This window comes from Dermochelys coriacea, chromosome 4 (genome assembly GCF_009764565.3).
Source record: "Dermochelys coriacea isolate rDerCor1 chromosome 4, rDerCor1.pri.v4, whole genome shotgun sequence".
NCBI lineage: Eukaryota > Metazoa > Chordata > Testudines > Dermochelyidae > Dermochelys > Dermochelys coriacea.
Window position 1 is genome coordinate 68894666 of NC_050071.1, and position 20631 is coordinate 68915296.

The window sequence follows — 20631 nt, forward strand, 5'->3', positions numbered from 1 at the left end:
TACACGCCCCGTACGCTTACAAAGAGGCCCGAGGCAGGGTGTAGGGAAAATCACTTCAGCCGGAGGGCTCCAGCGCCAGCCCCACAACCACCCTTCAGCTAACGGGCCAGCTGCAGCCAGAGCCCGCAACGAACCCACCCGCTACACGGCCCCCGTCCCGGGCAGCGGGAAGGTTTGTGCTCGGCTCGCCCGGTGACTACAGCGCTTTCCCGGGCCCGTTACTTATCCCCCCCCCCCGCCCCCGCCGGAAACACGGCGCCCACGGTGTCCTGCCGTTCCGGGCTGCTCGGGCCCCTGCCCTAGCCCCAAGGCGCGCCCCAAGCACGCTGTCTTCTTCTCAGCCACATTTAGGCCCATCTTAATCACCCCCACAGCCCCCTCCTCGGCCGGGCAGGGGCCGCCCAGGGCTGCTGCGGCCTGAGCACGGGGCCTGGCTGCGCGCCGGGCCAGGGCAGCAGCAATTCGCGTGGCTTGAAAGCGGCTTCCCCGCGCTACAAAGCCCCCGGGGGAGCGTCTCATTCGCCCAGCGGCGCTTAGGAAAGTGATTCAGGGAAGAAGTAACCACGGTAACGGCCCCGCCTCTTCCTCCCACCTGGGGCTGCCCTCTCAGCCCGTCTCCTTCTAATGGCGTTTTCGCCGTCACCTGGGCTCCCTCGCTCCTCATTGGCTGCGCTCCGAGATCTCACTATGCTCACTCCATCCCTTCGACCAATCATCATCTGGTGGGACCGCTCTGTCTCCCCGCCCGCCCCACGCCTGACGGGCACCGGCTCCCGCCCGGGAGCCAATCAAAGCGGCGCTGAGGGGTTGCGCGGCCAATGGGAGAGCGCGGAGCGGCCGCTGCTGTTGTTGATGGGTGAGAAGCGCGTGAGGTGAGTGAGCGAGGCAGGGGCTGTGGCTGTGGCTGTGCAGGTGAGTGAGGGGCTGGGCGCGCTCTGCCCTGTGCCGCGGGCGGCCCGGGCTGGGGTCTCCGGTCTCGCTGTGCCCGGCACCGCTCGCCCGGGGCTGGGCGCTGGTCGGAGGCCCTGCTGCTGGCCAGCTTTTACCTTTGTCCAAGAGTCAGAGCAGATTTCATGGTGGGAATTGCTCGTGTCAGAACCACCTGCCGAGCCAGGCGCCAGACGTGTAGCCGCGCTGCAATTAAAAGGGGGGGGGGGAACATCCTTACAATTAACCCCTAAGCCAGCGATACTCTGTCCCCCTTGCAAGGCTCTTCCCAGCGCGTGATGTTCAAACGCTCTGTGATTTTAGTTGTTTTTAACCAATCGGTGTCTTCACCATGTAGTTAACCAGTTGTAGTTGATACAAATACTACTTGGTTAGTCATTTTACTGTGAGAATAACGTGGGTGTGTTAGTTAAACTCCCCTGTCATTGGAATATATAGTGCTACAGTAAACCAAACCATGAATTCACGCTGCTGTGTCTCTTCTGGGTGATGTTGATTGATTTGGCTCTTGAACCACTCAGACCTGAGTATCTGCCCTAACCTGTTCCATTCTTTGACTATAAAAGAAAAGAGATCATGCCTTGGGATCCAGTGAGGACGGTGCATCCTAACTTAACATATGGGTTGTTTTGCCATTGGATTCTAAATTGTATATATTGTTTGGCCTCTGATAAGTAAGTAAGCTTGCAGTTTGAATAATTTTGTTCGGCGGTGGGGAAATACATACTGTATTTGCAGTAACAGGTACGATCCTTGTGTTTAGGAGTCAAACTATTTCCTAGTTTTAAGCAAGTAATTTTTCCATTATATGCCATGCTTAAACTTGAGCAATGTTTATCCAAAACATTACCCATGGAAAGAAGAAAAGGAGTACTTGTGGCACCTTAGAGACTAACAAATTTATTAGAGCATAAGCTTTCGTGAGCTACAGCTCACTTCATCGGATGCATTTGGTGGAAAAAACAGAGGAGAGATTTATATACACACATACAGAGAACATGAAACAATGGGTTTATCATACACACTGTAAGGAGAGTGATCACTTAAGATAAGCCATCACCCACAGCAGGGGGGGGAAAGGAGGAAAACCTTTCATGGTGACAAGCAGGTAGGCTAATTCCAGCAGTTAACAAGAATATCAGAGGAACAGTGGGGGTGGGGTGGGGTGGGGTGGGGTGGGGGGGAGAAATACCATGGGAAATAGTTTTACTTTGTGTAATGACTCATCCATTCCCAGTCTCTATTCAAGCCTAAGTTAATTGTATCCAGTTTGCAAATTAATTCCAATTCAGCAGTCTCTCGTTGGAGTCTGTTTTTGAAGCTTTTTTGTTGAAGTATAGCCACTCTTAGGTCTGTGATCGAGTGACCAGAGAGATTGAAGTGTTCTCCAACTGGTTTTTGAATGTTATAATTCTTGACGTCTGATTTGTGTCCATTCATTCTTTTACGTAGAGACTGTCCAGTTTGGCCAATGTACATGGCAGAGGGGCATTGCTGGCACATGATGGCATATATCACATTGGTAGATGCGCAGGTGAACGAGCCTCTGATAGTGTGGCTGATGTGATTAGGCCCTATGATGGTATCCCCTGAATAGATATGTGGACAGAGTTGGCAACGGGCTTTGTTGATTACCCATGGAGATTTTCATTTTTTTAATAGTTTAAAATATCAAGTTTTTACTGACAAAGTTTGGCCAAATATCAGGGGGAGAAGGAAGGGTTTTCAACAAAATCAAAAGTTCTTGAGGAAGCCAGGTACTTTACATGAAAATTCTTATTTAATCAAACCCCTAGTTTTTTCTCAAAATAATAATTTGATGGAAAGTTGTTGACCAACACTACTGAATAGTCTGAAGAAATTCACCTGTTCGTAACCACAAAAAGTTCTACTTTTAGTATACTGAACATTTTTTATCAACCTCTCTAACTGCCATTTTACTTACCAGGGTGTTTTCTTACAGGAATAGTTTAAGGTTCAAATAATAATCAGTTGCTTTACTCACCATTTGAAAAGAAGCCTCCTTGCTCACTGAATGAATAGAATTTTATAATGGTGATTGATATCAATGTTACACTTCTAAAAGAATTAAGAGTTTATGATGATAGACGTTTAAGTACAGATTCCCTGAAGGGGCTTGCCATCAAACTAGTTGTTAGAAACATTTGGATTCAGGGGCATACATAGCAATTTAAATTTAAAAAAGGGGTAAAAGTGAAGTGGCAAAATTTGTAGATGATCCAAAACTACTCAAAATAGTTAAATCCCAGGCAGACTGCAAAGAGCTACAAAAGTATCTCTCAAAACTGGGCGACTGGGCAACAAAATGGCAGATGAAATTCAATGTTGATAAATGCAAAGTAATTCACATTAGAGAACATAATCCTAATTGTACATATAAAATGATTGGGTCTAAATTAGCTGTTACCACTCAAGAAAGAGATCTTGGAATCATTGTGGATAGTTCTCTGAAAACATCCACTCAATCTGCAGCGGCAGTCAAAAAAGCAAACAGAATCATTAAGAAAGGGATAGATAAGATAGAAAATATCATATTGCCTCTATATAAATCCTATGGTATGCCCGCATCTTGAATACTGCGTGCAGATGTGATCGCCTCAAAAAAGATGTATTGGAATTGGAAAAAGTTCAGAAAAGGGCAACAACAATGATTAGGGGTATGGAATGGCTTCCGTATGAGGAGAGATTAATAAACCTGGGATTTTCAGCTTGGAAAAGAGCTGACTAAATGGGGATATGCTAGAGGTCTATAAAATCATGACAAGTGTTGAGAAAGTAAATAAGGAAGTGTTATTTACTCATAACACATGAACTAGGGGTCACTAATATAAATTAATAGGCAGCAGGTTTTAAACAAACAGAAGGAAGTATTTCTTCACACAATGTGCAGTCAGCCTATGAAACTCCTTGCCAGAGGATCTTGTGAAGGCCAAGACTATAACAGGGCTCAAAAAAGAATGAGATAAATTCATGGAGGGTAAGTCCATCAATGGCTATTAGCCAGGATGGGCAGGGATGGTATCCCTAGCGTCTGTTTGCCAGAAGCTGGGAATGGGCAATGGATTGCTTGATGATTACCTGTTCTGTTCATTCCCTCTGGGGAATCTGGCATTGGCCAATGTTGGAAGACAGGATACTGGGCTAGATGGACCTTTGTTCTGACCCAGTATGGCCGTTCTTATGTTGACCCCTTTTGGAAGGGCTGGAGGAGTTCTGTGACCCTGCCGATTATTGGGGAGAGCCCATGCCTCTGCTTGCCCTCCCTTGTGCACTCCCCTGTTTGAGTTTATCCTTTAGCCCTCTACTCACTTGATCTGATTTCAGGTTAACTGTAGGATTAAACCTGTTGATTCTGTTTACATCATAGTTTTGTGCTTTTTCCTAAAGTACAATGTATTTTTACAGTGTCCTTCTTAACCCTTTTTTTTCTGAAGTAGATGGCTGTTTGAATAGCATCAATTTGTCAGTAACAAATTCAATTTTACCTTTTAAAATTTATAGGCTGTTTCTAGAATTCTGCAGAGCAACTGCAAGTGTGAAGTTTTTTATATTTGAACAATGGCAGTGAATGAGAGTGTCGACATCCTGAACTCAGCTTACCTGGCTGTGGAATACATCGACTCTTTCTTGCCTGACAATCCACTGCAGCAACCATTTAAAAATGCTTGGAACTATATGCTGGACAATTACACCAAGTTCCAGATTGCAACATGGGGATCACTCATAGTTCATGAACTTTCCTACTTTTTGCTCTGTCTACCTGGATTTATATTTCAGTTTATACCTTATATGCAAAAGTATAAAATTCAGCAGGTAAGAAAATTGTGAATTGCACAGGTTTCTGGTTGCTTTGTTTTATGTAAAAATTATGTGATATTCTAACTTAGTATTTTACAAATGGTCAGGAATCTTAGAATGTAGAAACATCTGTTCTTGATATGCTCATCTATATATTTTATGGGAGGCTCACACACCTCACTTCCACCTATATAAAGCCACAGGTTATTGGGGTTGGTGATGGAACTCCTTCAGCTTTGTGGGAGGGTAAGGGATCCATTGTTCTCAAAGTGAATGCAAAGGACAACTTTGCATCACAGCCTCTTCAACCACTGTTCTGTTACACCAAGTGGAATAGAGGCTACATACCTGTGTGTGGAAGATTTGGGCTCTTGGCTAAGTATAAATTTGGATCCTGTAGCCCAGTGATACTCAGACTTCAGGGGTTCAGGAACAACATAGTGATCAAAGTGATCAACATCACCCAAAAGAGCCACAGTAGTGTGAATTGATTGTTTCATTTACTATAGTACTGTAGTGTATGTAGATTTAAACAGTGTGATGGAGAAAATATTTAGTTTTTATATGTAAAGCGTGTGTATATATCGTCTCAGCAAATAAGTTAATAACTTAGTGCACGTTGATAACATTGGTTAATAATCAGGATGCTTTTACTGTTGGCTAATAACTTTAATATCATGTGTTGCAAAGAACTGCAGGAGACATATTAAAGAGCCATTTGCACAGTCTGAATATCACTGCTGTAAACCTCTCCCCTGCCCTAGTACTCCCAATGTTGTCATCTTAGGTGCCAAGATGGGGGCCACAGCTCGGGCCTTCCCCGCAGGACATCTCCACCCACATCCCCTTGAAGGGGCAATGCAAAGTTTCTGTAATACAGAAAACACTGAGCAAGCTGTCCACACTGAGTGAATTTCATTCCATAATACAGGCAATCTGCCCATCCAATGCAACCTGGTGGTTGTTTTCCCCACTTGCCAGACTTGCATGTTCATATTAAGTACTGGATTTAAAATCAAACTTGTTCTATAACAGTGAGTGTTGAAAAATTCTTGTGAAACTTAAGTATATAAATGCTTACATAATTTGGTTGGAAAATATTAAGTAAATATAGATGTCATAGCTGTGACTGTTAAATGGGATGATCTATCCCACACATCCTTGCAACAGACTTTAATCCCCAGCATCTCTTTGTATCCTCGTATTCGTCCCAGTGTGTGTGTAATGAAAATGTAGTGGAGAAGTGCATATGTTGGCATGGTATAGTTTTTATCTGAATGAGTCTTGGATAATAACTCTTGCAAGTGGTTAAGTCACCCATGAGTTTGGTATGACTGCAATGCAAACAAGTGCTAATGAATACTTATTTTATTGTCACTTTATAGAAAAGCTGTTTAGGAGAACTTGGAGGTTACTTTTTAAAAAAATAAAACAATGAATTGGAATGATTTGTGGCCAAACCCCTGTAAAATCAGGTTGCTTTAGTTAGTTTTGGTCACTAATGTGACCTACCTTTAAAGGTTATAGGATAGAAAAAAACAATTAACAAAGGAATTTGTATTAAAAAGAAAATTACAACTTGAGATATGCTATATACCCAAATTCCACCCTCAGAAATATACTGACTTGTCATCACTCTGAACAGTACTGCCCTGCTTCTGCTCTTTCCCAATCTGCCTGTATCCTTTGACCCCCTACAAACAGTTCTCTCTTCAGTCCCTTTTGGTACCTTCCTCTCACCTATTTTTTTTTTACCTACCAGCCAATAGAAACTGCTTAGGAACCTACTTTCCAGGTAATTGAAAACTGAGATGGTAGAATTTGAGTTGGGCTGACCATACTTTGTTAAATGACCCTTTTGTGCCTCCAAAGAATCATTTCAGTCTAACATGAGATAAAAATAATCTCATGTTTAGTCATTGAGACTTTATTAGGTTAATTGAAAGCTGAGTTGCAAATGGGAGAAAAATAACTTGCCCGTTTACTGACATATGTAAGAAGCAGAGAATGGTTTCACACTTTTTTAAAGAATATGAAAGTTATTGGGTTTGCCTTCACCTTCACACCTAGGGTGAAGCAAGTGTGAAAAAATCAGGACACTGAGTGGAAGGGGGTAATACAAGCCTATAAAAGAAAAAAAAAACCAAAAATCAGGACTGTCCTTATAAAATCGGGACATCTGGTCACCCTATCCACACCCAATCTTTTTATGTGGTTTAGGAATTTTTGCAGTCCTTAAATTGGTGGGATGCTAAATTTTAGGTAATTTTTCTCCCCCCCCCTCCCCCCTGTCCCCAAGTTAATGCAGTGATAGTTAAATAGATGTCTTCAACAAAAATAGTTTCACTTAAGTTGTTCATCTCAGTCAGTTTTCACTTGATGGATGCTGTGATGTCATCGTGCTAGCTCTCCAGTAGCCTATAATCTTCCAGGGTAGACAAGACCTGATTTTTCTCTCTTATGAAGGTAAAAAGAATTTTGGGAAACTCCATTTTCTTTGAGGCTTTTGCTTCTTGTTTATACTTTTTTCACATCACCTAATTAACCCATCGGTCTGTTCATTTGCACCTCTTTCTTTATAATGTGACGAGTCGACTTAAACCCACTAAGAGTGAAAATCACCTAGGATGAAGTGGATCCTTAACTTACTGCATATGTACTTCTAACACCTAAAAATATGATTGTATGTTATGTAACAAATGTGACCACCTAAGATTTTACCATTGTCACTGTTATGCACACAGACTACTTAGAACTACTTGGTGGTCAGAAAAAAGCACAGGCCCCTACTACTAAGTAAAGAAAAATATTTATCAGCTTTTAGCAATACAGTATATATCAAACACAGTTGAACAGGTCTATCCAGTAGAGACAAGTGGTAGACCTAAAGACTAGCTAGTTCATTACAGCACTGTGTCTATAATAGTGAAGCATAGCATGGCAAAGCAGGAAATTCAGTGAATGTTTGTTTTTTTTCTCCTTTTGTAGCTTGAAGCCAAATCTTCAGAATTACTTTCTGTACTTCTGCAATGATATTGCACACTAGGACTGATTATTGGAAATTTCTTTTTCCTAGGATAAACCAGAAACGTGGGAGAAGCAGTGGAAGTGTTTAAAAACGCTTCTCTTCAATCACTTCTGTATTCAACTTCCTCTGATATGTGGTACCTACTATTTCACAGAGTACTTCAATATCCCTTATGACTGGGAAAGGATGCCAAGATGGTAGGTAGAAACCATTGAACTGTTATTTGTACTTCTGTTTTAACTCTGTTGGAAGAACTGATGACAGTACCTGTGAAACGATCCCAACTGCTAGGGAACTTAGTGTGCTGCACAGTCATATGATTGTTTTGAATGAATGTGTAATTCATGGACCCAAACTTGTTCTCACTGAAGTTTATCCAGTTGCAATAATGGGACCAGGCTAGGATCCTATATTTGATATTATGCCTAATGCCGAGAGGGGGAGAACTTGATAAACTAAATCCAAAAAGGGATACAGTGTGGCTGAAAGTTAAGACACCAGCTGTGGGCTCATGAGCACCCTTGTATATGCAAGTATCTAATGTTTGAGCCATCTGGTTCATTTCTAGAAATAACATGATGAAGCACTACCCACATACTATTTTATGTACCTCAGGAAAGGACTGTACCATGTGCACACCCTTCTGTCTGCAAACTAATACATTTTTAAATCGCAAACCTTATGTTTTCTTTAGTTTTAGTGTCAGGAGAAATATTACATACAGTAATTTTCTATATTTTCTTTACAACAACAGACCTGCCCAATTTCTTGCAGGGTACTAAGTTATCTCCTTTCTAGTGCTAATGCTGCTTCTCTTTTATATAACTGCAGTGTGTTAATATACAGGTGTGTGTTTGTGTGAGAGTGCACACATGCGTGCCAATGGCCAAACTAAGAAGCTTGCAGTATTGCATGTTAACTCATTTAACAGCTCTTTCATTGATCTGCTGACAAATACCACTGAGTATAGTACCTAAAATTGTACATGTATTATGTTTTGTTAGCAAGTAAATATGTACAATTTTAGACACTATATTCAGTTGTATTTGTTAGTAGTAGATCAATAAAAGAGCTGTTAAGAGCATATGCGTGTACTCATAGTGCATATTATCTGGTTGTTAACTGTACTTCCCAAGTTTCCAGAGCCTTTCCCTGTGCATACATCCTGGATTTGGCCTGTTAGCAAAGAAAAATACTATTTCTTTCATATATTTTAATCTTGCTATAGCTAACTTTTTTTTAATTAAAGGTACATGCTACTTGCCCAGTGTTTTGGATGTGCAGTGATTGAGGACGCCTGGCACTATTTCTTGCATAGACTCTTGCATCACAAGAGAATATACAAGTACATCCATAAAGTTCATCATGAGTTCATAGTACGTAATACTTTAATGATTTCAACCTTGTGTTTAATATAACCAGGATGCTTACAATAAACACTGTATTAACCAAGCATATTTAAATAGATCTTGCATCCATTTGGAAATAGAGAGAACAGCCAATCTTACAAAATATTTTACACCTACCTAGTTTTTTCTTATCAGTTACCCCAGTATTTGTAACTGTGTTTAAATGACTTCTAGGTGGTTCCATAACTATTAAATTAACCCAGATATAGATAGAACATGTCTTGTAACAACTGTCTCTTCTTTCCCTTTCACTCAAATGGCAGCCGTGTTCTGATACCTACCTTTTATCATCAGACTGTCAGGATGGTGACTGTCTACTTGATTATTCATTTGTTGTATTTAATGGCACGCTGTCAATTTGACAATCACATTTGTTAGATTTTTAACCTGCTATAACTACTATACCGTAATCTTTATTGTATGCTAAGATTACTATAGCTGCAAGGTTGGTTGGGCAATTAACATTCTAAATATAGTCACTTTAATTGTTTGTCTTGTACAATCCGAAAGACCCTTATAATAAACAGCAGTAGGACTGCAAAAAAACCTATACACTCTGAAGGATTTTAAAAAAAAAAAAAGTGTTCAGGACATACCAATTAAAGAGAGCTTCATTCCAAAAGTAGTCTTAAAAAATTCAAGTTGACAGTGTTCTTCAAAACTGTTTAGTGTTGTATTTCCTGAATTTAGAAGTGATGAATTAGTGTATATTTTATATAGCACTCATTTTGTAAGGATCACCAACCAGGTCCACAGGTTACCTTATGAACTTAGCAAACAGACAGCCACTTTGGTGTAGCAGACAATAGCCACTTGTGAACTCCAGGTTCGAATCCAAGGAACAGGTTTATAGATTCATAGATATTAAGGTCAGAAGGGACCATTATGATCTAGTCTGACCTCCTGCACAATGCAGGCCACAGAATCTCACCCACCCCAATAAACTTCTCACCTGTGTCTGAGCTATTGAAGTCCTCAAATCATGGTTTAAAGACTTCAAGGAGCAGAGAATCCTCCAGCAAGTCACTTGTGACCCATGCTACAGTGGAAGGTGAAAAACCTCCAGGGCCTCTTCCAATCTGCCCTGGAAAAAAATTCCTTCCTGACCCCAAATATAGTAATCAGCTGAACCCTAAGCATATGGGCAAGATTCACCAGCCCAATACCCAGGAAAGAATTTCCTGTAGTAACTCAGATCCCACCCCATCTAACATCCCATCATAGGCCATTGGGCCTATTTACCATGAATATTTAAAGATCAATTTATTTATTTCAGCATCAGTACAGAATGCCATACCCAGTGATCAGTTAGGGGTGATAGGCCAATGAATTGGCTACATGTACACAAACACAAGGCTTTATGTAAACAAAGGCAAACGCTTAAGTCTCTGCTTTTTTTTTGTACACAGGATGGCATCCTACTTTTATCAACACCCTATTCTGATTTGTTATATAATAATTTGACCAAATATGAAATTCTGCATTACACAACAGGTTTTATAACATTTATCAACTTAGCAATAACAAAGCTATTAATTTTATTATTTGAGAGGGAGTTTGGGGACTTTGCTTTTTTATCCTTATTATATCTGGCAGGTCTACTGTACCCAAACCTGGGACAGTCCAAAAACTGAACAGGATATCTAGTAAGCCAAAAAGGCTGTGTCTGCACTTTACTTCCAAAAAGGTTATTCAAAGGTCTTATTAACTGCACTAGACCAACGATTATTTCTTATATGCTACTATCTAATATGTGATGTATATGATCCATTAAATACTCTTAGGCCCTTACCATCTTACCTGTGGTAAGATTACCTATTCACTGTTTCACTTCCTTTCTTTAGACCTTGTTGGTCCTAAGGGACAAAAAGGGGTCCACATTCTTCCTTTGAGAACTGCTTTGATTTCACATTACTGATTCTGGTTGGCAGTTGTCAAATCAGTTTTGATCTAGCAATACATTATGAATATTATTACAAGCTGAAGCACTAATAGATACAAATGTATATAAACTCATGTGTTCCTGAGCTGTGGAAGGTATTTAAAAATTTTAAGGCTTTCACAAAAACTTGCTGTAATTGCCCTAATGAGATCATTTGATTTTACTACTAATTTCTGGTTCAGGGAAGTTGATAATGGCCAGGGGATATGGGGAAACATGTTTCTTACCATTTATAACTAATATATAGAAATGGCAAGCTCTCATTTATTTGCAAGGTTGTCATCACTGTAGTACTGGAGTGACTCAAAATCAATGGTTTTTGTCCTTCCCAGTGAGGTAAGGGAACACTCCTGGGGACTGAAGCACTTGATCAAGTGCCCCTGTATAGCCAGTGGATGAACCAGGAACTGAACCCCAGTCTCTTGAGTGCCCTGTCTGCAAGACCATCCTATTTACAGTTATCTCTGTTCTAAACTGGTCTCACTCTTGTGTGTTTGCATACTACAGAAAAGTGCTTACTGTGTGTGTGTTTGTTTTCCTCCCAGTCTCCATTTGGGATGCAAGCAGAGTATGCACATCCACTGGAAACACTTATCCTTGGAACTGGTTTTTTCATTGGCATTATTGTTTTCTGTAACCATATGATTCTTCTGTGGGCCTGGGTAATATGTCGCTTAATGGAAACCATTGATGTACACAGGTAAAATCCCCTCATTCAGTGTTAATGATTTTTCCATACTCAGCTCTTCCACCCATCTTTGTGCTAGTATACATGATACTAGAAGGCTCTTTACCACACTACAAATAGAAATCCACACATAGTGTAGACCAGCCAGAGAAGGATTGTAGTGCTTCTTTCATTTCAGTATTGTAGTTGGCCATTTATCCTTTTCAATATAATTATTCTGTTTTGGCAATGTTAATAGCAAAACTCCTTGGGTGGGAGAATAGAGCTCTCACTAAAAACAACTTCATAAAGCATCTACTAGAAACACAGTTTGAGATTAATGGCAGGATTATACATTTTGTCATCTCTGCTTTTAGGAAAGGTAAATATTGGACACCAGTGAAGCTCTCACAAGATTGAATTTAGAGCCTGAGAGAGAACATTGGATATTTAGTACACAAATTACCTAATGTTTGCTAACATATGAAATAAGTGAGGTTTTATTTTGCTAAAATGGAGGGGGACCTCAAGGTAGTATATCTTAAACTTCTGTCAATAAGCTTGCCTATGCAGGAAGGCTTGTCTTGGAGAACCAATGCTTGCTTAACCTAAGGGGCCCCAGTTTGGCTCCCAAGAAAAGTTGCCTGTAGGTGGTGGTCCATAATGACAGTCTACATTTTCCTAAATCTTCTGTGGGGCTTGGAGGGCAATCTTTACTTGTTTTTAATTAACCTAACCTCAATGTAGTAATATGCTTACAGGCAAGAACTAAAAGATCAAGAATGGTATAAAGTACTATAGGTTAGAACAGTGACCCATTCTTCAGGTGGTCAAATAGCTTCATTGTATCAATTTTAACTTTTCCTGTGATTTTTACTTCACTTCCATTTGAGGGAAGCTGTTATATGCCTTATGAACTGAGGAATGGAACACTACAGCAGCGTAAATAAAATAAAAATGGATAAAACTAAATCGAAGTAGTGCATTTCAATGTGAACAGCAAATAGAAGCCACAACTGTCAGTGGACATTTTTCCCAAAGTGGTCACACTAACAGGCATGGGATGACAGGATTATTATAGCAAAGTTAAATCTAGACACCATCTTTCCACTAGGTGGAGTAAGGTGCTTTCTAGTGCCAACAAAATATGAACATGTTGAATCCTTTAATGTCACTTCCCTTTCCTTTCTGCAGTACTACTTAAATGTTGAGATTTTTAGCTACATTTAATGCGTTTCTCAACCTGGTACTGTACATTCTGGGTCAGATGCCACACAAAAGCCCTTCTTCTATATTCATCATTGTACTGATGTTTTGGGTGTTCGTTTTTCAGTCTGCCTTTTTTTAAATTAAGTGTTGATTTGGAAATGGATAGATAATGGCATCCAACTTTACAGAATCTGAAGCATTCCAGGTCCATGGGTATTCTATAATCTCTAGTTTAGTGCTATGGCCCTAATAGATGGATCTCTCTGTATTACAGTGGTATAAATTTCTTCATGCAACTATTTCAGAGCTTTTAACTGTAGTTGATAGTCAATATTTTAATTTTAGCAGAATACTGAAAACCAAGAAGTAATCAGTGGTGCCTGGCTTTGTTTGTACAAAATATTAAGAACTTTATGGTTCAGTATTTTAATTGTTTTGTTTTTTCTCTCTAGTGGCTACGATATTCCTCTAAACCCCCTGCATCTAGTTCCCTTCTATGCTGGGGCTCGTTTTCATGATTTCCATCACATGAACTTTATTGGCAACTATGCTTCAACCTTCACATGGTGGGATAGAATCTTTGGTACAGATCATCAGTATGTGTCATATCAAGAGAAAGAGAAGAATCAAGCACTGTTGACAGGAAAAAAGTCCAGCTAAATTTCCCATTTACCCTCCCACTGACAAACTGTTTCCATCTTTCTTTTGGGCTCAAACTTGTAATTAACACCTGATCACAAATTAAAGCAATATTTTGCTTTTCTTAAAAGCAAAAGTTAAGCATATACCTTGTCCCTTGGCTACTAAGTGGTAGGGGAAATCATTAATTACATTGCAATATCTTCCTAATGGGAATGCTTTCTATTTTATACACAACTCTAAAGTATATATGCAGTACTTAAGATAAATTTAAATTACATAGGTGACTTGAAAGTTTTTTGGTCATCTGTTGCAAGAATTTTAGTAAACTTTTTAAAGTATCTAATGCCCTATTTGGATTCATGTAGAATTATGTACATTATAATATACTGAAATTGGACTTCATTTTTTAAAAAAATTATATATTCTTAAATTTGTAATACAAATACAGCAACCCTATTAAAACTGTGGTACTGGCACTATATTTAAACCTGGAGCAAATGGGCAGAATTTGCTTTAGGAACCAAAATACCATCAGTTGATAAGGAGCTTAGACCAGCCATTTGCACACTGAATAATTCAAAACTATTAGTTCCAGAAGAGCTGGCTATATGTTTAGAAACATTCCTGACATGGGTGTAGTACATTTTAGATAAGATTAGAAAAGGGTGGTTTTGTTTTTACTTGAGAAGCCTTTTTTGCTGCTCTTTAAGTTACTTTGTCAGTGTTCTTAGCATTTACATTACATTTCCTTCTGTGTGTTGTAATTTGCTAAACTGACTTGTTGCTAGATTTGCACTTGTGGATTACAAAATACAATAAATGTGTTTTGACAGTGTATCGTGTATCTTCCATATTTTTAATGTAAAGCAAATGAGGAATTGCCCAAGATTGCCATTTACTTTTAAAATATGAACAGAGTTAATTCTAAAATTGACTCTAGTATAGGGTAACAATTGTACAATACATCTGAGGAACTATCTACACTATAATAACTGGGGGACTTGTACAAAATTGTCCCCTAACATAGTTAACACACTTACCTTGTAGTGTATATGGACCTAACTTTTTCCCAAGCAAGGCTACAGCTTTGGAAAACTAAGGCTGCAGCTTAGTTCAGGAAGAGAAGATGTTTAGGTTTACAATAGAACCTCGGAGTTCAGAACACCAGAGTTACGAACTGACCAGTCAGCCACACATCTCATTTGGAACTGGAAGTACGCAATCAGGCAGCAGCAAAGACGGTGTGGGGGGGGGGAAGCAAATAAAGGAAAGTACTGTGTTAAATGTAAACTACTAAATACAGTTCTGAAAATTTCTTTAAGTCAGTTTTCAGTTGTAAATGTCTGAGTCAACCACCATGAAGTTTTGTTATGTTACAAACATTTCAGAGTTACAAACAACCTCCATTCCCAACATGTTTGTAACACTGAGGTTCTACTGTACCTTATACAGCACACAGAACCAATATTTTTTCAGTGGTGGTTATATCAAATATTTAGATATACCACCCCAATGCTCTCCCACAAGCGAAGAGAAACATGGAACTAGTCTAAGAGTTAAATGCAAAAAGTCCTTGACTTAGATTTTCCTCTTTTTATTTTCCCCCCACACAGACAAAACAGTCAAAACCCTTATAAACTAATTAAGCTAATCTACAGGCCAGGCAGGGAGAGACAGAAACAGATTGATTTTTAAATATTTGGAAGATTCTCTGATGCTATGAGTGGCAGAAGCATATATACATAGCATAACTATTGTACTCCAGAATAAATGCTGCCAATTTCTTTGTCCTCCCACACCCCCCCCGCCTTTTTTTTTTTAAAGGGAAAAAAAGGCTAACGGTCTATAAGTTTAGCTGACCGCGCACAAGGTTCTCAGTAAAGAGACATCTTGGAAATAGCTCTCAAGACTTGCTTCCAGGCTCTTAAGATACTTGCTGTACACTTTCTCTGGCCAACACCCAGCTGTGCTTAGGGATTGAAGGCATAGCTACACAAGCATTTTCTGTGCAGCAAGCTGGGGTGAAAAAAAATCTAATACTGCAGCTTGCTGCAATTCCAACTAGAAGTTTGTGTGCATTGAAATATTGCTGTTTCATCCTTCATAGTGGGGTCTGTGCCCTTGTGGAGTTGAGGATGTGTAATGTCATCTATTGTACACCCTGAGAAACCATTATAAAAGCAGAGTGCTATAATGGTGATTTTGGGAACCACCTCTCTCAAAAAAAAAAAAAACCAAAAAACCAACCCACCACCACATCCTGTCTCTAGAACCACCTCTGAGCTCCTGAACACACAAGCAGACCTAACACAATGGCCACTTATCTGAGAGCTGGTTAAAAGAAAAGGAGCAAGGCTTGCATAACAAACAAAAAAAAAAAGCAGCCTAGACCCTGGGACAGGCATTTTAAATTAGAAGTACAAATGAGTAGATTCAGAGATCTAAAAATGGCAGAGTGTCTAGAAGAGCTCTTTCTCTAGCCAACTCCTCTGCCTCATGAAACTCAGCTACAGCTGGTGAATGAGGGCAAGGTCATCTGAAGATTTTTATCCATAGATACCAAGGTCAGAAGGGACCATTCTGATCATCTAGTCCGACCTGCACAGCGCAGGCCACAGAATCTCACCCACCCACTCCTACGAAAAACCTCACCTATGTCTGAGCTGCTGAAGTCCTCAAATCGTGGTTTAAAGACTTCAAGGAGCAGAGAAGCCTCCCTAAAGTGACATGTGCCCCATGCTACAGAGGAAGGCGAAAAACCTCCAGGGCCTCTCCAATCTGCCCTGGAGGAAAATTCCATCCCAACCCCAAATATGGCAATCAGCTAAACCCTGAGCATATGGGCAAGATTCACCAGCCAGATACTACGGAAAATTCTTTCCTGGGTAACTCAGATCCCATCCATCCAATATCCCATCTGAGAGGATTAGTCCTATTTACCCTGAATATTTAAAGATCAATTACTTACCAAAAATCACATTATCCCATCATACCATCTCCTCCATAAACTTATCAAGTAGAATCTTAAAACCAGATAGATCTTTTGCCCCCACTGCTTCCCTTGGAAGGCTATTCCAAAACTTCACTCCTCTGATGGTTAGAAACCTTCGTCTAATTTCAAGTCTAAACTTCCTGGTGGCCAGTTTATACCCATTTGTTCTTGTGTCCACATTGGTGCTGAGCTTAAATGATTCCTCTCCCCCTCCCTCTCCTGTATTTATCCCTCTGATATATTTATAGAGAGCAATCATATCTTCCCCTCAACCTTCTTTTAGTTAGGCTAAACAAGCCAAGCTCCCCAAGTCTCCTTTCATGAGACAAGTTCTCCATTCCTCGGATCATCCTAGTAGCCCTTCTCTGTACCTGCTCCAGTTTGAATTCATCCTTTTTAAACATGGGAGACCAGAACTGCACACAGTATTCCAGGTGAGGTCTCACCAGTGCCTTGTATAATAGTACTAAAACCTCCTTATCCCTACTGGAAATGCCTCTCCTGATGCATCCCAAAACCGCATTAGCTTTTTTCACAGCCATATCGCATTGGCAGCTCATAGTCATCCCATGATCAACCAATACTCCAAGGTCCTTCTCTTCTTCCGTTACTTCTAATTGATGCGTCCCCAACTTATAATTAAAATTCTTATTAATCCCTAAATGCATAACCTTACACTTCACTATTAAATTTCATATTACTATTACTCCACTTTACAAGGTCATCTAGATCCTCCTGTATAATATCCCGATCCTTCTCCGAATTGGCAATACCTCCCAGCTTTCTATCATCTGCAAACTTTATTAGCACACTCCCACTTTTTGTGCCAAGGTCAGTAATAAAAAGATTAAATAAGATTGGTCCCAAAACCGATCCCTGAGGAACTCCACTGGTATCCTCCCTCCAACCTGACAGTTCGCCTTTCAGTAGGACCCGTTGCAGTCTCCCCTTTAACCAATTCCTTAGCCACCTTTGATGTTCATATTGATCCCCATCTTCTCCAATTTAACTAATTCTTCCCCATGTGGTACGGTATCAAATGCCTTACTGAAATCTAGGTAAATTAGATCCACTGCATTTCCTTTATCTAAAAGATCTGTTACTTTTTCAAAAAAAGGAGATTAGGTTGGTTTGGCACGATCTACCTTTTGTAAAACCATGTTGTATTTTGTCCCATTTACCATTGACTTCAATGTCCTTAACTAATTTCTCCTTCAAAATTTTTTTCAGGACCTTGCATACTACAGATGTCAAACTAACTGGCCTGGAGTTACCCGGATCACTTTTTTTCCCTTTCTTAAAAATAGGAACTATATTAAGAATTCTCCAATCATTCAGTACTACTCCTGAGTTTACAGATTCATTAAAAATTCTTGCTAATGGGCTTGCAATTTCAGGTGCCAATTCCTTTAATATTCTTGGATGAAGATTATCTGGGCCCCCCCAATTTAGTCCCATTAAGCTGTTTGAGTTTCGCTTCTACCTCAGATATGGTAATATCTGCCTCCATATCCTCATTCCCATTTGTCATGCTACCATTATCCCCAAGATCCTCTTTAGCCTTATTAAAGACTGAGGTAAAGTATTTGTTTAGATATTGGGCCATGCCTAGATTATCTTTAACCTCCACTCCATCCTCAGTGTTTAGCGGCCCCACTTCTTCTTTCTTAGTTTTCTTCTTATTTATATGGCTATAGAACCTTTTACCATTGGTTTTAATTCCCTTTGCAAGGTCCAACTCTACTCGACTTTTAGCCTGTCTCACTTTATCCCTACATGTTCTGACCTCAATAAGGTAGCTTTCCTTGCTGATCCCTCCCATCTTCCACTCCCTGTATGCTTTCTGCTTCTTCTTAATCACCTCTCTAAGATGCTTGCTCATCCAGGTTCGTCTACAACTCCTTCCTATGAATTTTTTCCCCTTTCTTGGGATACAGGCTTCCGATAGCTTCTGCAGCTTTGATTTAAAGTAATCCCAGGCCTCCTCTACCTTTAGATCCATAAGTTCTTCAGTCCAATCCACTTCCCTAACTAATTTCCTTAAGTTTTGAAAGTCAGCCCTTTTGAAATCAAAAACTCTAGTTGCAGATTTATTTTTGTTAATCCTTCCCTTCAGTTTGAACTGAATTAGCTCATGATCACTTGAGCCAAGATTATCCCCCACAACCATTTCTTCTATGAGGTCCTCGCTACTCACCAAAATTAAATCTAAAATGGCATCCCCTCTAGTCGGTTCAGCAACTACTTGATGAAGGAATCCATCAGCTATCGCATCTAGGAAAATCTGATCCCTATTATTATTACTAGCACTGGTCCTCCAGTCTATATCTGGGAAGTTAAGGTCTCCCATGATCACGCAGTTTCCATTAGTATTTACTTTATTAAAAACATTAAAAAGGGTTCTATCCATATCCAAACTAGATCCCGGAGGTCTATAGCACACCCCAAGCACTATCGTAGGAGAGGCTTTACTAGTTATCTTCCCCAATGTAATTTTTGCCCAGACGGACTCTGTCTTATCCATTGCATCGCTTCTTATTTCTTTACATTCTACCCCATCATTGATATACAATGCTACTCCACCACCTTTACCTTTGTTTCTGTCTTTCCTAAACAGCACATACCCTTCAATACCTGTAGTCCAGTCATGGCTACTATTCCACCATGTTTCTGTTATCCCAATAATATCTGGTTTCACTTCCTGCACCAGTAGCTCTAGTTCCTCCATTTTGTTACCTAGGCTCCTTGCATTGGTGTACAAACATCTTAATTTTTGCTGTTTGGCCTCGCTCACATTTTGTACCCTATTAGGCACAGTCATTCTACAGCCAGTATAACCTATTAGACTGGTATCCACACTGCCCTTCCTCCTTATATACCTTCTCCTACCCACGGTTGTATCCTTTCTTACTTCATCTTCTTCCCTCTCAATGCTAAAATCTGACGTGGAGATTACCTGGACATCTCCCAACCATCTCCCCCAAATTCCTAGTTTAAAGCTCTCTTTATCAGTTGTGCCAGCCTCGATCCTAGAAGTCTATTTCCTTCCCTACTCAGATGAAGTCCATCCCGAGAGATCTGTCCTCTGTCCATAAATGCCTCCCAGTGGCCATACATCCAAAAGCCCTCCTTATAGCACCACTGTCTAAGCCATCTGTTGACCATCATAATCTTGTCACCTTTGTTGCCCTTCTCTAGGAAGAGGCAGGATCCCACTAAAGATCACCTGAGCCTCAATTTCCTTAAGCATCTTCCCCAGCCTAGCATAGTCTCCCTTCATACTTTCCAGCGAGAATCTAGCCGTATCATTTGTTCCCACATGAAGGATAATTAGGGGATTCTTTCCTGCTCCCTTTAGGATCCCTTTTAACATCAGATCTTAGCACCCGGAAGACAGCACACCCTTCTATTCTCTGGATCAGCTCTAGTTACAGGCCTGTCTATTCTTCTCAATAAAGAGTCCCCTATCACAGAGGCCTGCCTTTTCCTGGTGACAGTGCTATTCTCCAGTCTCTCCCCTGTTCCCTCTGGCTTCAAGTTCTTTCCATTCCTATTTTCCCTTATAATCCTCTTTAACCCATCCTGTATCCTCCTGGGGCTCATATTTGGTGTAGTCTCCCTTGACTCTTCCCCTTTTCCTATAGGGCTAGCCTCTCTTCTCCCTTACCCTTCCATCTTCAGCAGCTATCTGCTGAGCCCCTTCTTCATTTTCCAACTCTGCAAACCTGTTCCTAAGCTCTATTTCTCCTTCACTAGCCCGTCTTTTCCTCTGCCTGGTTCTTTTAGTCACATGCTTCCACTGACCACTTTCCTCACCCAGTCTCCCCTCAAAATTCCCCAGCCCTGCTTCCATCTGTAAGTCTGGGCTTTTCCCTTGAGATACCTCATATCTTTGCTCCATCATCTGCTCAAACCCCTTCCTAAACTCAACCAGACTCGCCACCTGCATCTCCAAACCTCAGATCTTTTCCTCCA

The 20631-nt window shown here is 40.4% G+C and overlaps 1 protein-coding gene across 4 annotated transcripts; it reads left to right on the forward strand.

Moving 5' to 3' along the window:
* The first annotated feature begins 65 nt into the window (after window positions 1–65).
* Window positions 66–14499, forward strand: MSMO1 (methylsterol monooxygenase 1). 4 transcript variants are annotated; one of them, XM_038400883.2, is made up of 6 exons: window positions 66–172; window positions 4471–4782; window positions 7844–7992; window positions 9045–9171; window positions 11692–11846; window positions 13475–14499. In XM_038400883.2, the coding sequence occupies exons 2-6, from the start codon at window positions 4528–4530 to the stop codon at window positions 13680–13682; spliced, it is 894 nt and encodes a 297-aa protein (XP_038256811.1). In that variant the 5' UTR covers window positions 66–172; window positions 4471–4527; the 3' UTR covers window positions 13683–14499. The 4 variants fall into 4 exon arrangements, with proteins under 4 accessions (XP_038256811.1, XP_038256812.1, XP_038256810.1 ...); XM_038400884.2 differs by lacking the exon at window positions 66–172 and adding an exon at window positions 753–872; XM_038400882.2 differs by lacking the exon at window positions 66–172 and adding an exon at window positions 769–912.
* Window positions 14500–20631: the final 6132 nt, after the last annotated feature.